Source organism: Panthera pardus, unplaced genomic scaffold (genome assembly GCF_024362965.1).
Source record: "Panthera pardus isolate Hobbes unplaced genomic scaffold, ASM2436296v1 HiC_scaffold_8, whole genome shotgun sequence".
NCBI lineage: Eukaryota > Metazoa > Chordata > Mammalia > Carnivora > Felidae > Panthera > Panthera pardus.
The window spans coordinates 124,750,824-124,768,823 of record NW_026527013.1 but is presented as its reverse complement, the minus strand read 5'-3'; the positions used below and the strand labels follow the sequence as shown (position 1 = coordinate 124,768,823).

The 18,000-nt window shown below is 43.3% G+C and overlaps 1 protein-coding gene across 1 annotated transcript in view; it reads right to left on the bottom strand.

The window, feature by feature from the left end:
• Positions 1-13,299, bottom strand: part of NPSR1 (neuropeptide S receptor 1) — a 154,666-nt gene extending 141,367 nt beyond the window's left edge. The window contains exon 1 of the mRNA XM_019418162.2: positions 12,889-13,299. Within this exon, the coding sequence (XP_019273707.1) occupies positions 12,889-13,044 (156 nt within the window). The 5' untranslated portion in view covers positions 13,045-13,299. The remainder of the gene's footprint in view (positions 1-12,888) is intronic.
• Positions 13,300-18,000: the final 4,701 nt, after the last annotated feature.

Here is an 18,000-nt window from a genome sequence, read left to right as displayed (position 1 = left end):
GTCTACTTGTAAAGTAGAATAAAGAAGACCCTAGAAAAGCATTCGTAGAGCTGTGCCTTGAGTTCTTTGTTGATATTTATACCTATCTTAAGTCCACAATAGAGTCCATTCACTCTTTAAGACTCTCCGAGGGGGGTGCCTGGGTGGCGCAGTTGGTTAAGCGTCCGACTTCAGCTCAGGTCACGATCTCGTGGTCCGTGAGTTCAAGCCTGGCATCGGGCTCTGGGCTGATGGCTCAGAGCCTGGAGCCTGCTTCCGATTCTGTGTCTCCTTCTCTCTCTGCCCCTCCCCCCTTCATGCTCTGTCTCTCTCTCTCTGTCTCAAAAATAAATAAACGTTAAAAAAAAAAAAAAAAGACTCTCTGAGGGTCTCATCAGGGCCAGCATGGTTGCTGACACTGGAGACGCAGGATCAAACAAAGTGAAGTTTTGGTCCTCATGAGCATAGTTTCACACACGGATGTGTAATATAATGTCATAGAAGTTGAAGAAGACTCTTGAGGAGAGGACGTGTGAGCAAAGACCCGTGTCAAGTGGGACCTTCATCTTTCTGTCCATTTTGATGCATATTTGCTGCTTTTGGAGACTCATCTATCTTGAACTCTGTACTAATCTTCTGAATTTAGATCCTGTTTTGGGTCTTCCTGGGGCTTCAGCTATACTTCCCTTATGCTGTCACTTGGGGATTTATGATTATTAAATGAAACACATTGGGTTGAAAATTAAACTCACGATGTGAATCTCTAGAGAATAAATTTTTTATTAAGGTATAATTTATACAGAAGAAAATTCGCCCTATGAGTGTACAGTTCTGTGAGTTTTGACAGATGTAACCATCCTCACAATCAGGGTGCGAAATAGTTCCAGCATTCAAAAAGATTCCCCTGTGCTCATTGTAGTGTAGCTTTTGCCCACTCCCCGCCCATGGCAACCACCGATTTGTTTTCTGTCCTTAGAGTTTCATTTTTTTTTTTTAACAATAACATGTAAATTAAATCATGACAGTCTGTAGCATTTTGAGTCTGATTTCCTTTCACTTAGCATAATGCACTTGAAATCCATTGTGTTGTTTTGTAGATCTGTAAGTTTATTCCTTGTTATTGCTAAGTAATATTCCACTGAATGGGTGTATTATAGTTTGTTTATCCATTCTCCAGCTGCAGGATGTTTGGGTTGTTCTGCTTTCCGGCATCTTTAAATGAAGGCAGGGTAATTATTGACATACAGGCTCTTAGGTAGACATGTGTTTCATTTCCCTTGGGTTAATGCCCAGGAGTAGGATTTGGGGGTTAAACATACAATAAATGTATGTTTAACTTCATAAGAAAATGGCAAAAAGTTTTCCAAAATGTCCTTACCATCTTGCCATCAGCAATGTATGATGGTTCTAATGGCTTCCCATCCTTAACAGTGCTTGATACAGTCAGTATATTTTCATTTTCGCCCTTCTAATAAGTATGTGATGGTATTTCACTGTGGTTTTATTTTGTATTTCCCTAATGACTAAGGATGCTCAACATCTTTTCATGTACTTATTTACCATCTGTGTATTTTCTTTGGTGACATGTCTATTCAAAACTTTTGTCACTTTTTTAAACTGAGATTTTTTTCTTCTTATTGAGCTCTAAGAATTTTTTTATATGTTCTGGATAAAAAGTTCCTATTAGATATATATGTTATTTATAGATATTTTCTCCTAATATGTAATTAGTATTCCTTTTTAAAAATTTTTGTTTATTTGTTTTGAGAGAGAGCAAGAGAGCATGAGCGGGGCGGGGCGCAGAGAGAGAGGGAGAGACAGAATCCCAAGCAGGCTTTGCATTGTCAGGGTAGAGCCCGATGTGGAACTTGAACTCACAAACTGCGAGATCATGACGTGAGCTGAAATCAAGAGTCGGACCCTCAACCAACTGAGACACCCAGGGACCCCAGTCATTTAATTCTCTTTATAGCATCTTTCAAGTTATAGAAGTTCTTAATTTTAATAGAGTCATATTTATCAAATTTTTTCTTTTATGGTTTGTGTCTTCAGTGTTGTGTGTAAGAAACTTCTGCCTAATCCACAGTCACAAAGATTTTCTCCAGTCTTTTCTTCTAGGTGTTTTATTTTAGGTTTTAAACTTAGGTAAATGATCCATTTGGGGTTACATCTTAGAAGGTGTAAGCTTTGGGTACGGGTCCACTTTTTACACGTAGCGATCCACTCGTTCCTCGTTCCTGCGCTATTTTTGCTGTTTCCATTGAACTGCTTTTTACCTTGGTCAAAAATTAACTGACCATGTATGTGTGGGCCTATTTCTTTTCCATTTCTGGATGTTTAGCATCCCCTCCATATCTCACTGGAACTTGACAATAAGTCTGTAAACCAGCTAGCATGAGTCCCCTTACTTTATACTTTTTCAGAATTATTATGGCTATTCAATTTCCTTTGCCTTTTCATATACATTTTGGGATCAACTTACGAATTTAAAATTTTTTTTTTTTTTAACATTTATTTATTTTTGAGACAGAGAGAGACAGAGCATGAACGGGGGAGGGGCAGAGAGAGAGGGAGACACAGAATCGGAAGCAGGCTCCAGGCTCTGGGCCATTGGCCCAGAGCCTGACGGGGGGCTCGAACTCACAGACTGCGAGATCGTGACCTGAGCCGAAGTCAGACGCTCAAACGACTGAGCCACCCAGGCGCCCCAACTTACGAATTTTAACCCCATATCATCTTCCTTCTCTGCCTCAGCCTACATTCTCTGATTCCCTAAACTCTGCATGTGACCCGACATGATGGTCTCTTGCTTCTTTGTCCCCACTATCAGATAAGACAATCCTTGCTTGAGCACTGACACCTCTCGTTAGGGCATCATAACTGATTCTCGGTCCCCAAGGTCCCCTCCCTACAATCTGTCCAGCACTCTGCAGCCTGATTAACCTCTCTCTGATTAGTTTTCACTGTTAACAGTTTTGCTAATAAAACTTTAAAGATCTTCTTGTCTATACAAAATATATATATTGTTTAGTCTAATGGCCCTCTCGGGTCTTTTTTACCTAACTCTTTCATCTAAACCTGAAGCTTCCCTTCTACTTGTCTTCTACAAGATCTATTTGATTTTCTATGCAGAAATGCTTCTTTTCAATCTGTTTATACAACTCCCTGCCTGCCCTCCCCGTCTTTTCTTCCCTTTTTTTGACTGCAACCTCTTCCTTTATAATTATTGACTAAATGTCTGGTATCTTTCCAAAGGCAAGATACCTGTTTCTTTCATCTCTGTACCCACCCCCCACCCCCACCCCCCCCACCCCCCGCCCAGTGCCTAAGGTAATACTCCATCAAACCAATCCGATTCTCAATTTGGTAGGGCAAAGGGATACATGATATATGGGGAGGGAAAGAATATAGTTGAAAAGATTGTATTCTACAATAATTATATGTATGCTTTTGACTTATTGTCAGATATAGTATTTTATTTTAAAATTTAAATTAAATTGAGAAATATTTATGTTTATCTATAGGGATTAAGATCTTAAAAGGCTGAAGTCATTTTAGTAATATTTGTTGAATTAAAGCATTAGTTTACCAGCCCTTCACGACAGTGATACGTCCTTTTTTGGTTCCCTGGTACCTACTATAAGGTCCTCTCCTAAGAAAGCAGCTGTAGTCTCACTGTTCACAGGACAGACAGTTTCTGCTGGCAGTGACTAGAGGCAGCAGACAGCAATCCTGTGTGACTGCTCGACTGAGATTCTAGTAGACAGAGCTGAGTCCATTCACCCCACTCAGCAGGTCCTATTGTCCACAGATGGTGGCCTTTGCCTCTGTACTTTGCGGAAGACCTGTATGGCTGGACTTCTATAATCAGGTGTCAGAACACATCAGTGGAGAGCAGGGATGTGAGTGTTAACATCCGCCTTTCCCAATACCTGCCTGATGTCTCGGGGCTCAGAGATGGATGGTTTGCAGACCTGAGGTGTGGAATCTGAGCTAGCAGCATGAAAAGAAGTACAGTTAGACCTCGCATATTGTCTGCTTCGGGTCTAAAGATTTGCCTACACCCACTTCCCTGTCAGACGGTCTTGTGCTGCTCTCAGGAACTCCCCCAAATTGCAGTACCTTTAAAATTCAAATGCAATGGCATGTGGGATAAAGATTAAGACTCTATCCACTCTTATATGCTCACATTAATTTACTGAGACATTACAAATAAACTTGTGACACAAACCATTCTTTTTTTAAGTTTATTTATCTTGAGAGAGACAGAGAGTGAGAGAGCAAGTACATGCAAAGGAGGGGCAGAGAGAGAGAGAGGGAGAGAGAATCCCAAGCAGGCTCCACGCTGGAGCCAACATGGGGCTCAGTCCCACAAACCGTGAGATCATGACCCGAGCTGAAATCAAGAGGAAGACACTTAACCAGTTGAGTCACCCAGGCGCCCCGTGGCACCAACTGTTTTTTGATGCGCTTTTTCGTTCACCAAAGTATTTCTTGACCATTTTTCTAATATGTGTCAGACACTATGCTGGGGAAGTAGGATCTAGAGTTGTCCTTCCATGACTGACATCTAGTGGTGTGTGTGTGTGTGTTTGTGTGTTTGTGTATGTGTGTGTGTTCATGTGCGTATCTTACATCATATGATGTATGAGTTATGAACATATTCAGGTCAGGTCAAAGAATCTGGGTTTCGTCCTGTAGAAGGTGAAGATCAAACCAAACTTTAAGCAGTACACTATGCTCCCCACACTGGGGGTGTTCAATAAAGCTGCATTTCCCATGCCCGTCACCTAATTAATTCTTGCCAGTGGAATTGAGTCAAACTCATGTGCCATTTCAGGGCAGAGCAGATGAGGAAAGGTTTGCATTCTTCCTTGGAAACCATTTTGTTCTAGAAGGTAGAGTTACAAATTGACCTGCTTGCAACTGGGATGTGAGAGATAAAGCAACTTCTGATGTGCTAAACCACAGATATTCAGGATTTGGTTTTTACTATTGTAGAACCTAACCTATCCTGACTAAAATCAGCAGCAGAATCTTGTTTCTTTTTTCTTCTTTCTTTTTTTCTTTCTAATTTCTTAGGAAGTTCACACTTTCACCTTTTCTCAGATTTCGTGCCCACCTTTGGTTAAAAAACAAGAATGCTATTTTAAACTCTCCTAGAGCTGATGGTAAGTAAAAAAAAAATCATGTGAAATTATGTTGTGGACTATAAAGTGCTGACGGGTGTAAAAGATCCATCATTTTTAAGGCAGCCACCAATATTGCCAAAGTTAGGATAAAAAAGAAAGAAAGAAAGAAAGAAAAGACAAGAACCCTGAGGATTACTCCTTAATGATTTCATCCTGACTTTGGGTGGTTTTGGCCCAGAAGATCTTTTTGCCACAGTAGAAGCCTGTCCTTTCTTCTGCTGGATGGGGCGTAATTTCCCATCTCTGTAAATAGCCCTTCTTGTACTGGGCCACTAAGCTTGCCTAGATAAAAAGTAGACATTATATCAAGATGATAAAGTAAGAAATGGAATCTTCTTTAAATATCTGACTCTCCATTTTTCATGGTCTAATTGAGAGAAAAGAAACAGCTCAATTCACCACCACTGTTTGAGGACTTAATGCATATTAAAACTATCCTAAAGGGCTTCAACTGCAGTGATATCTTTTAAAATATTCAAAAGCTTCTTCCATAGAGATAATGGTGGCCCCTCATCTCTCAGAAAGTAGCTTTGGAAAAGAGTGAAACAACTAGTTCCTGGGTATAGAATAGATAATATTTATTGAACCCTTTAGGCCACTCACTCTTCTGAAAGGCTTCACAAGCATTCCATCACTTAACCTGTCACAGCAGCCCTCTGGAGGACATTTAACTGTTCGTGTCATCTATCTGACATGGAAACCATGGCACAGGTAGAAGCGAGCTGCTCAAAGTCACGCAGCTAGATAGTGCTGGCACATGTACCTGACCCCAGCAGTCTGGCTTTAAAGGCTACGCCTGAATAAAACGATGGGGAAGATTCAAGAGCCTGAGTTTACCTGGGGATGACTAAGCTACTTCTGAAATCAGGTCAACTGAGATGTAGAGAAAAGCTAGATTCAATGATAGAGGAATGAAGTTACATTTCTTGGCCACTTGAGTACATGGCTCCAAACACTCTTACCCACTATATCAACAGGATGACAGGGTGACATTTTGAAGCATAAATGGATGTGCCCCTTCCTACCCCTTTGCTGGATCCTTCCCCAGCCCAGGCTGCCAGAGAGCTATACCCCATCTGGCCTCAGGGTATTATCTTTACCAATGTAGGCAGAGAGAAACAAGTCAAAGTCAGGCTTTCAAAAAAAATGCCTCATGGAGGTTATCTCAAATACCTTGAAAAGAAATAGCTTTTCCCCTTGCAAGAGAATGTGTCTTTTGAGCGTTCAGAGCTGAGAGCTTGGAATAATGAATTCAGAGGAACGCAGTGCAGTCAGCCTCCCCTCCACAAAGAAAGGCTGACGGAGAAGGCCGGTAAGAGAGGACAACAGTGGTATAGAATGTGAGGAAGGGTAGACACTGATGAGAGGGTATTACATTGCCCCCTCCAAAGACCAGCACAAAACAAGGAAGACATAACACCCTCTGAGTTTGGGAGCACAGGATTAAAAGGGCGCTGAAGTCCACTTACTGTATAGGAACCAGGGAATGGCAGTCTCTGGGGGCTTTCCCAGCTATCATGAGGTAGGAGTGGTACAGATATGATCGTCGCGTGGGTAGAGGCGGCACCAGAGACGACATCACTGTGTTTCCCACCGCCCGGAGCTGGGAGGGGAGGACACAAAAACTGAGCCAGGATTGAGAGAGGGAAAGAGGGAGCTATGAACACCCGTGTGCCTAAAGGAAGTGTGACAGAGGTACCCTGCCTCAGAACGCGGTGTAGCCCCGAGGGCCCGATGGGGATCCAGGCGAGGGTCTGGACCAAGGATGTCCACTTCTGAAGGCCAGAAATGACTTTTCGTCTCCGCTGAGGCCGACTTGCCCGGATCCCTCCTCAGGGCGGACCCCCACCCTTACCCCCATCACACACATGTGAACACATCACAGAGACAGCATCCCGAAAGCCGAGACACCTTCCCTGAGTCAGAAAATGGGAAAGCCCTTCGGGGGCGGAGAAACCGCAATTCTGAGTTCGCTTGGCACTGACGAAGATCACATCTCCTGCCATCGGATGCGTGAGCAATGCGAAGGGAAATTTAGTTGAGCAGGTGTTCCTTTCTCACAAACTAGAGTCCAGAGCTCGGGAATTGCAGGGCGTCCCCATCCCCGAGGAGCCCGCCAGCAGCAGCTGTGTCTTTCTCAAGGACACAGAGTAAAATTGGAGGAGGCAGAGCTTACCCAGTAGGGGGTGGGGAGTGTAGCGCTGGGTGTGCACAGCAGAAACAGGCAGGAAATAGCAGACCCTTAACAGTTACTTAAGTGAGCAAAACTAGTAGTCGTTTCCTCACCAACAGCCACATGTTCAACTGCACGAATGTACTGAAAATGAACGCACCGAGTGAAACCATACAGGAGGGCAAACACAAACGCATGAGGTGAAGGCCAGCCCTTTGTTGTCATCTGCCGGAGATCACACGGGAAGGTCAGGGACCGAGGGCTCCTGGATTCCAGGAAGGGCATCAGTGACAACTGTCCTGGCATCCAAGACGGAAGGTGACAAACAAGTCCCCAACAGGTGGGACAGGACAAGAGGAGGGTTCAGGCCAGCGGGCAAAAAGGAGCTGACATGACAGTCACTGTCATTTGAGGTGAAAATGCTGGTACTTAGTAGGTAGGTCAAGTTCTTTTTTTTTTTTTTTTAATTTTTTTTTTAACGTTTATTTATTTTTGAGAAAGAGAGAGACAGAGCATGAACGGGGGAGGGTCAGAGAGAGAGGGAGACACAGAATCTGAAACAGGTTCCAGGCTCCGAGCTGTCAGCACAGAGCCCGATGCGGGGCTCGAACTCATGGACCACGAGATCATGACCTGAGCCGAAGTCAGCCGCTCAACTGATTGAGTCACCCAGGCGCCCCAGGTAGGTCAAGTTCTTAGAAATGAGTTGTCAACCGAAATACAGTGAAAAGAAGCAAGTCTTCGTAAACTTTTTCAATTGAACTCTTGCTAAAACCTCGTGTGAGATAAGGACATGAGTTGAAACAGAATTTGCTATTGTTATATTCAAAGAGGAAAGGTGTAGCAAGAATATTAACAATAAGACAGTAGACAAGAGGTTGCACTAACAAAGGGGGGGGGGGGGAAACATGTCCAATCACCCTCAAGCACTTTGCGGCAACCATTTACATATAAACAATAGTTAGACTAATGGCATATCATTTGTTAACTACTTACTGAAGGAGATTCAATAAAAGATCGTCATTAGGTAACGTTTAGCAATCTTGGTTGATGTTTTCTCCCTCACCTGAGAGTAATAAAAATGAGTTCATCTGCATTAAAATATAATTTTGCCAATTTACTCATTCAGACCGGTTTCTCTCCCAGTTACTTTGAGTTAATTTTCTCATCATTAAGAGATACTGGAAGCATTGCTAGCACCTTCAAGGGCAAAATGAAGAGTTCCATCTTTGCCTTCCACTTGGACAGGTTTATATTCACCTCCTCCGTTCACTTTCTGATTAGCCAGGTCCCATCCTCCTAGGGAATTTCTGGTAGAGTTTAATGCTATCACTGGGAGCTGAAGAGGTGAAGCGGATGGGACCCTGAAATTGGAAACTGAAAGGGCGGGCCTACGCCAGCCGACTCCATCTTGTTCTGTGTCCTCCACCTTGAGTGACTATGTCCCCAACATGACCCCTTTTCCGGGAAAATCGCAGAAACCTCAGACTGCGCCTCCTCCCCTTGAGTAACCTCCCGCTCACCTGTTCAAACTTCCCGATCAAAACACGCCCAGCGACCTGCGTAACAGGACTCCGACCCTTCCCCAGCCAATCGGCCGAGGCCACAACCCTTCCCCAGCCAATCGGCTGAGGCCACAGCCATTACCTAACCAACTGCCCCTAGACCCCTATAAAACCTTTGTGCTTTTGAAACTCGCTCTCTCTCCCTGGTATCTCACCGCTGCGTCGGTGCAGGTAGGGGATTGAGCTCGAGCTAGCTCAAATAAAGGCTCTTTTGCTTTTGCATCGGACTCGGCTCCCTAGTGGTCTTTGGGGATCACGAATTCTGGGCATAACAGAAACTATGAAAGAAACCAGGGCTTGAGCTGGGAACCTTGAACCCAGGACCACATAGGATTGGTAACATGAAGCCAATGATAGAGGAAGGGGGTGGCGAACTCACCTCTAACCTTCTTGCCTATATCCAAGGACATGGTTACACAGCAGAGTAGGCTAGAGCAGTGGGGAGTGGCGGTAAGACTTTGGGGGTGGAAATGGGAAGAAGGGAAAAGGTCTAAGCCTGTGGAAGGAAAAGCTAACCATACCTACCCAGGGATGTCTTTTCTCCTGCCAAGAGAGCTTTGGAGTTCAGAGGAGAACCTGAAGGCTAAGCAGGAAACTAAGTCAGAAGCCCAGGTGTGTGGACTAAACAGGACTGCTGAGACTAGTAAGGCTGCAACACGGTAAGTACAGTTTCTCGGGCCTAGATCAGTAGTAGGTTCTAGTCTATGGCACCACAACGAATTCCATACCCCATCCACTGGCATCCATAACTTACCTTGGTCATGTTGGCTTAGAAATGAGACAAGGATGATTCGAATGTTCCTGCAGAGAAGGACTTTGGCCAGTACAGAGCGTAGAGACGAGGCAAGGCAGGGGCTGCCATGTGCAGTCATGGTTGATGAGATACCCACTCCCCCAACTCTGTTACGGAGCAAGCAAGCTTTCTATTAGCCAATCTGACAAAATGTGGGCAGTTGACAGAAACAGAATACCACACTTCATTTGTGTAGTAAACATTTATTGAGTATGTCTAGCCTGGTGCTGGTTTCTGGGGAATAGGAAACAGAAATCAAGCATTCCTTTCCCTCAAGGAGCTTAATGACTATTAGATATCTCCTAGGCACGTACTGAAGTAGCAGCTGAAGACAGATTAAGTGGCAAGAAGACAGTTACACTCCTTGGCACGACTGGAACTCAGAGGAGAGATGGGTCAAGGGGGGCTTCGAGGAGGAAGCAATTCAAGAGGAGACTTAAGAGCGGGTAGAATTTATATAAACACAGATGAAGGTGGAAGGCAAGTCCAGGTGGAAAAGAGACACCATAGTGTGTGAGAATTAAAGGAGATACTTCACAGAAGTCCTTTAGAAAGATTCCTGGCACCAAGAAAGCCCACAGCAAATGAAATGCAAGGCTATTCCTGTTACTGTTGGTTCTATTACTTTTACTGCTGATACCATTTGTTTTATTTTTATATTTACTGCTTTCGGTAGAGAACGGGGATTAAAAATACACGTTTGAGAGACAGTAAAGAGGAGTGGTTCTGGCTTTCTTCTTGAGAAGTCTGTGAAATCAAAGGACCAATGAATAAGGGTTTGCATCACCATTGTTCCTGTATCGCCAATGTAACAGAACTGCCCTGTTCAGAGAGGACCCTGGGGAAAGGTTACCCTGAAACATTTAAGCTAGGTTCCCACAAACACCAGCACCTGCCTTGTAACTACAAATCACTGTGTTTTAGTCAATGATTGCATGGGTCAAAAGTGAAACGTTCTAAGCTCCCAGACAAACAATTCTTCTCTTTTATCCTCTTTTCCTTGTACACTGGTCCAGGTGTTTGAGGGCAAACATGAAAAGGAAGGAGATTTAAAAGAAAAAAGTGATAGGATTCTCCTTAGTGCCCAGAGATGGTGTTGCTAGGACAGAGTATAAACACTAGTAGAGAACCAGCGGGGGGGGGGGGGGGGGGGGGGGGGGGGGGGTGAGGGGGGGGTGGTTTGTCTGAATATTCAAAATATCCCCTTAGGAGCTATATTCAAAAAATGGCCAATGAGATTTCAGTGGAGACTGAGTATTGCCTTATTGCTGATTATTATCCCTGTTGCAATGGCCATTCTCTCTTCATTCTGTTTACTGTCATGTTTTATAAATATCAGAGAGGCTTCAGAAGCAGTGTCACTGAGAAGGAGCTGTGTCTGTCTCCTGGGTGCACAGAGCCTGCTTCCCCAAGACAGAATCTCTGGGTCTGCAAGCTGATTTCATAAAGGGGATTTTTCAGTCAAAGGTAAATGACAACAAACTCCAATTTCAGTTTCTATTTTCTGTCTTGGAGCTGGGCAGCCGGGCAGGGTGTGTGCATGCATTAGGAGGTGGTTCTGAGGGGCTGGACCCATGGAGCCAGCCTAAGTGACTTGTTCAGGCTCTGCTTTGTTATTTTGTCTCTTGGTTTTTGAGGAGCAGGAGGCTGCCTTCCGAGATTGCTCCCTGTTGAAAGTTTTATTTTGAGGGGCGCCTGGGTGGCTCAGTCGGTTAAGCGGCCGACTTCGGCTCAGGTCATGATCTCACGGTTTGTGAGTTCGAGCCCCGCGTTGGGCTCTGTGCTGACAGCTCAGAGCCTGGAGCCTGTTTCGGATTCTGTGTCTCCCTCTCTCTGACCCTCCCCGGTTCATGCTCTGTCTCTCTCTGTCTCAAAAATAAATAAACGTTAAAACAAAATTAAAAAAAAAAAAAAGAAAGTTTTATTTTGAGTGTTTGCAAAGAAGCAAAGCTCCGGTAGAGAGGTGGATGTTACAGTAATTCTATTTTGTGGGGTAAAAACTAAATCATTTCGGGGCGCCTGGGTGGCTCAGTTGGTTGAGCGTCCGACTTCAGCTCAGGTCACGATCTTGCGGTCCGTGAGTTCGAGCCCCGCGTCAGGCTCTGGGCTGATGGCCCAGAGCCTGGAGCCTGCTTCCGATTCTGTGTCTCCCTCTCTCTCTGCCCCTCCCCCATTCATGCTCTGTCTCTCTCTGTCTCAAAAATAAATAAATGTTAAAAAAAAAAAAAAAACTAAATCATTTCAAGAACACCCAGAGGACTAAAAAAAAAAAACTGCTAGAATGTTTTTTTTTTTTTTTTTTTTTTTTGAAGTATTTTCCTTTTTGGTATAAAAAACCAGTTGGAGACCTGGGAATTACTGCCACCACTTAATGCACATTCAGGCAGCGTGTGAAATACCCTGACAGGCCTGCCTTCTGATACAAGAAGCAGAGAACTGTCGTTTTCCAGATGCCTGATTTCTGACCAATCTTGTTGCAAAAGAGGGAACAGGATTAGGTTAATGAGGATCATTTCCTCAGTATGGCCCTTGGATGCTTTGAAGGTGAAATTCACCAAAGTCGGATTCCTCCTTTGTTCTAGGAGGCAACTTGTTGCAAAGGATGGCACCACAAACTACAATCAAAGAATCTATTTCTCACTGATGTTCAAAGCATAGGTTCAATAAGAGTATGGACCTTCCCTCCTTACTGCTTACGTCTTCATTTGCACCAGGCACTGTCCTGGGGGATGTGGGCTTTCCACACCTCTGATGTTCCTAGCAGAAAACTCACGGCAATAACCCCTACAAGAAACAGGCAACATTTCAAGCACTACTATAGAATTAATTAAAAGTGCTTTTATCTAAGGGGGGGGGGAGTAAAATCATCCACTTTGCAGACTCTTAGGCATGAAGTTAACATAAATGTTACTCAAGATTCACATGTTTTCAGCAGCAGCAGCAGCAGCAGAACAAAAGACCAGTATTCAGAAAAAAACTACACTATAGGTCCTTAGACAATATGAAAAACTCTTTGCCTTAGCTCATTGGTTGTTGTTGTTGTTGTTTTTTTTTTCCTTTTACTCTTTTCGGTAGGGAAAACAAACTATACCCATTCACAGTATTGGCAATGATAGTTTAATTGGGTCTCTTAAATTCTACTTGTCTCATTTAAAATCCGTTCAGACTGGAAAGCAGGAAACTTACCTTAAAGGAGTAGTAGAAGGAGCCCCACTCCTCCCCTTCCACCACTTCAGTGAAAGTCATCGTTTCGGTGCAGAGGGCTGGGGAAGCATCCGGGGTCTGCATGGTCCCGCTGGAGCCCTTGGAGTCGGGGCTGCCCTCCGTGAGGTTGGCTGGCATGGTTCGGGTGGAGTTGAGCCTGGCTGTCCTGGCTCCTGCAGCCCAGGAAGAGTCCAGCTCCCCTCTGAGAGCTGGCCAGCAGCTGCAGTTCTGCACCTGCTCTGGCTCCTAAGGCTTCTGGCTGGAGCTCAGCTGAGCAGAGGCACGGAGCCCTCCCAGAGCCCACCTCCCTGAAGAGCTCTGCCTGACACCAGGGAGGATCCTTGTGCTGCTCTCTCCTCAGCAGTTATGATCCAGTAGCCAACACAGCCTCTTCACCCCCAAGTCCCGCCCGCCCATGGCGGGGCCTCGACCCAGGGCAGGTCTGAGACACCCCCACCCCCCACCCCGAGCGATCCACGTGGCTCCTGAGACAGGCCTCCCTGCCGGGCTATGCTTTCCTTAACTTCCAGAATGGACTCCCACTTCTGCTCCAGCTTCAACAGTACAGGAACTTGGACTCAACAGCAGACTGATTAATTCAGATCGTGTTGGATCTTCTGATAATCAAATCATAATTATGCATCTGTCTCAGCTGCGCTTGCCTTCTGACTTACAATACTCTCCTAACCATTTACTTAGTAGCCTGCACATTATTTCAATGAACGTAGGGGAAATAGCACATTTGTATTTATTCTAGATTTTCGCAGGGCACTTCTCAGAAAAGCCTGGGGTCTGTGTTTGTCAATAAGCTATGACTCTTGGTGATGTACCTGGAAACGGTGCCTGGTAAATCCTCTGATCACCTTGTTCTTTCATTGGATATCCAAGCAACTCTGTGAGATAGGCAGGGGACGCTTCTGTATGTTCTCACTGTACCCTAGAGGAGATTTACCCAGAGGTGAAATGACTTGCCCAAGATCCCACAACTGGTGACGGAAATGAGATAATAACTCATCTCTTCAGAAATTCCTAGACATTTGGTCCCTTTACCGGAACGTACGCTGATTTGCATCAAATATCAAATGGCTATTGAGGCACGAAGTTAACATAAGCAAGGGTAACAAGCCAGGTGTAAAACAACAAAAGCTGCTTGTATTAAAACCAACCATAACTGCCTGATTACTTTCACGGAAAATGCTCCAAATACAGGTGGCCGTTGGTTATGGACACCTAGTATTAAAAGAAGCAGGTTTAGTGATGATCATAAAAAACTGTAGCCCCCATGAAATTGACTGGGAAAACTTTAGCATAATCTCTCCAGACCAAGAAGAATATAGAGAGTTATAGATGAGAAGATATTAAGTCTATACTGAAGAGATAGCAATTGGCACCGGCCCGATCCCCTGAGCTCAGGACTGACCTCCTGAACTCAGGACTGACTTTCTGAACTGTCTGTCAACCTTACCTTTTAGAATCTAATGACCTGCTGGAACAGAAAAAGAAACATTTGAGGAAGATGGCTGCAGGAAGACTCAAAAAGTGCCAGAGAGTGTCACAGCTTCATTACAATCTTAAAATCCCCCTTGGAATATTTATTCTAAACCCTAATAAAAGGAGCCAGCTTTCCCTTGTTCAGAGAGACCCGACTTTGGGAATCATTCTCGGTGATCTATAGTCCACCAAGGAGCGGATCCACTTTGGTCCAGTAACAAGGGACAGCAAATAGGGAGCTGTCTAGAAAAGTGGATAAGCCATGGGTTCCCAGGGGAAAGAGTCAAAACAGAACAACAACTGGGGCACCTGGGTGGCTCGGTAGGTTGGGCATCCTACTTTAGCTCAGGTCAGGATCTCACGGTTTGTGGGTTTGAGCCCCACATCGGGATCTCTGCTGAGCACGCTTCAGATCCTCTGTCAGCCTCTCTCTCAGGCCCTGCCCCATTCATGCTCTGTCTCTGTCTCTCTCTCTGACTCAAAATAAATAAATAAACTTCAGAAAAATTCATTAAAAAAAAATACACAGGACAATAACCAACAGCAAAATGAGTAAAGAAAATTCTGACTGGCAAATAAACATGAAAAGATGCCCAGCCGTATTAAAAATTAAGGAAAAGCAACTTAAAACAATAACAAAATTTTTACCTGTTGGCATAGGGAAAACTAGGGTTTGACTACCCCAAGTATTGACAAGGATGAGAAGAAATGGGTATACCTTCTCACTTCTGTGAGAGGTAGCTGACATGGTCACTTTGAAGAGCAATTGGGCAGTATCCAGTAAAGTTGAAATTACAGAACCTATAATGCATCATTCCATTTCTTACTGCTAGTAATTTTCCATCTCTATCAGGGTTACTTATGTGTATTTAATTTGGGGAATTTCGTTGCACTGCACACATAAAATGTATGCACTTTTCTATAGATATGTTTTACTTCAATAAAAATTTGTAAAACAAAATCTGTGAGAAACTTCTGGGAAAGGGAAGCTGTTTAGTCATAATGTGGTGAGGGTGAAGAAAGAGAAAATACTAGATGCCAAAATGGACAGGGAATAAGTGGAAAGAGAACTTTCTGGTTGTGTTGTTTTCTCTCCACTCATGGTCCAGATGGATCATTTTTTTTTTTTTATTTTGATCTGTGGTTACCCAAGAGAAATATTTATGTGTGTGTACAAGTAGATGTTCAAAAAGATGCCTTTGCAATATTGTTTAGAAACAAATTAGAAGCAACCTAAAATTCACAATGACAAAATTGGTGAGACGCTTCAAACTGGAAACTATCCACATGCTCATTGATAGTAAACTGGATAAATAAATTTCCATGTAGTCACATAATGAAATATTATACATCAGTGAGAATGAATAATTTGTAGCAAATACAACACATTATAGATGAAACTCACAAACACTATTAAACAAAATAATACATTTTTCATTTATATTATGACTGTAAATACATGTGTGTGTATGTGTGTATTCCATTACATACATGTGGGTGTGTCTATATGTGTATACATATACATATACATACACACGTATGTAATGGAATAGTATACACAGTTGAAAGAAATCGTCGTAGACAAGATGACAGGCTAATATGGTATGATGACTAGCCTTATGTATCAACTTCACTGGGAAGTGAGGTGCCCAGATATTTGGCCAAACATTATTCTCAGTATGTCTGTGAAGATGTTCCTGGATGAGATTAACTTTTGTTCCATTTTTTTTTTTTGTTATTTTCTTCCAAATTTTTATTTAAATTCTAGTTAGTTAACATATAATATAATATTGGTTTTGGGAGTAGAAATTTAGTGATTCATCACTTACACATATCACCCAGTGCTCATCATAACAAGTGCCCTCCTTAATACCCATCATCCATTTAGCCCATCCCCCAACCACATCCCTTCAACAAACCTCAGTTTGTTCTCTATCATTAAGAGTCCCTTATTTCATCAAAACAGCATGGTATTGGCACAAAAACAGACACATAAACCAATGGAATAGAATAGAGACTCCAGAACTAGACCCACAAACATATGGCCAACTAATCTTTGACAAAGCAGGAAAGAATATCCAATGGAAAAAAGACAGTCTCTTTAACAAATGGTGCTGGGAGAACTGGACAGCAACATGCAGAAGAATGAAACTAGACCACTTTCTTACACCATTCACAAAAATAAACTCAAAATGGATAAAGGACCCGAATGTGAGACAGGAAACCATCAAAACCCTAGAGGAGAAAGCAGGAAAAGACTTCTGTGACCTCAGCCACAGCAATTTCTTACTTGACACATCCCCAAAGGCAAGGGAATTAAAAGCAAAAATGAACTATTGGGCCCTCATGACGATAAAAAGCTTCTGCACAGCAAAGGAAACAATCAACAAAACTAAAAGGCAACCGACGGAATGGGAAAAGATATTTGCCAATGACATATCAGACAAAGAGCTAGTATCCAAAATCTATAAAGAGCTCACCAAACTCCACACCCGAAAAACAAGTAATCTAGTGAAGAAATGGGCAGAAAACATGAATAGACCCTTCTCTAAAGACATCCAGATGGCCAACCGACACATGAAAAGATGCTCAACGTCGCTCCTCATCAGGGAAATACAAATCAAAACCACACTGAGATATCACCTCATGCCAGTCAGAGTGGCTAAAATGAACAAATTAGGAGACTATAGATGCTGGAGAGGATGTGGAGAAACAGGAACCCTCTTGCACTGTCGGTGGGAATGCAAACTGGTGCAGCCCCTCTGGAAAACAGTGTGGAGGTTCCTCAAAAAATTAAAAATAGATCTACCCTATGACCCAGCAATAGCACTGCTAGGAATTTACCCAAGGGATACAGGAGTGCTGAGGCATAGGGGCACTTGTACCCCAATGTTTATAACCACTCTCAACAATAGCCAGATTATGGAAAGAGCCTCAATGTCTATCAACTGATGAATGGATAAAGAAATTGTGGTTTATATACACAATGGAATACTACGTGGCAATGAGAAAGAATGAAATATAGCCTTTTGTAGCAACAAGGATGGAACTGGAGGGTATTATACCGAGTGAGGCAAGTCATACAGAGAAAGACAGATACCATATATTTTCACTCTTATGTGGATCCTGAGAAACTTAACAGAAGACCTTGGGGGAGGGGAAGGAAAAGAAAAGTTAGGGAGGGAGGCAAACCATAAGAGACTCTCAAAAACTGAGAATAAACTGAGGGTTGATGGGGGGTGGGAGGGAGGAGGGTGGGTGATGGGCATCGAGGAGGGTACCTGTTGGGATGAGCACTGGGTGTTGTATGGAAACCAATTTGACAATAAATTTCATATTAAAAATAAAAGTTCCTTACAGTTTATTTCCCTCTGTCTTTTTTCCCCTTCCCATATATTCATCAGTTTTGTATCTTAAATTTCACATATGAATGAAATCATATAGTACAGTAAAACCTTGGATTGCAAGTAACTTATTCTGTGAGTGTTCCTCAAGATGAGCAAACATTTCTAATAAATTTTAACTTGATAAACGAGTGATGTATTGCAATATGAGTAGTACGTGATGCCTAATGTCACATGGTCACATCGGAGCCAATGGTTC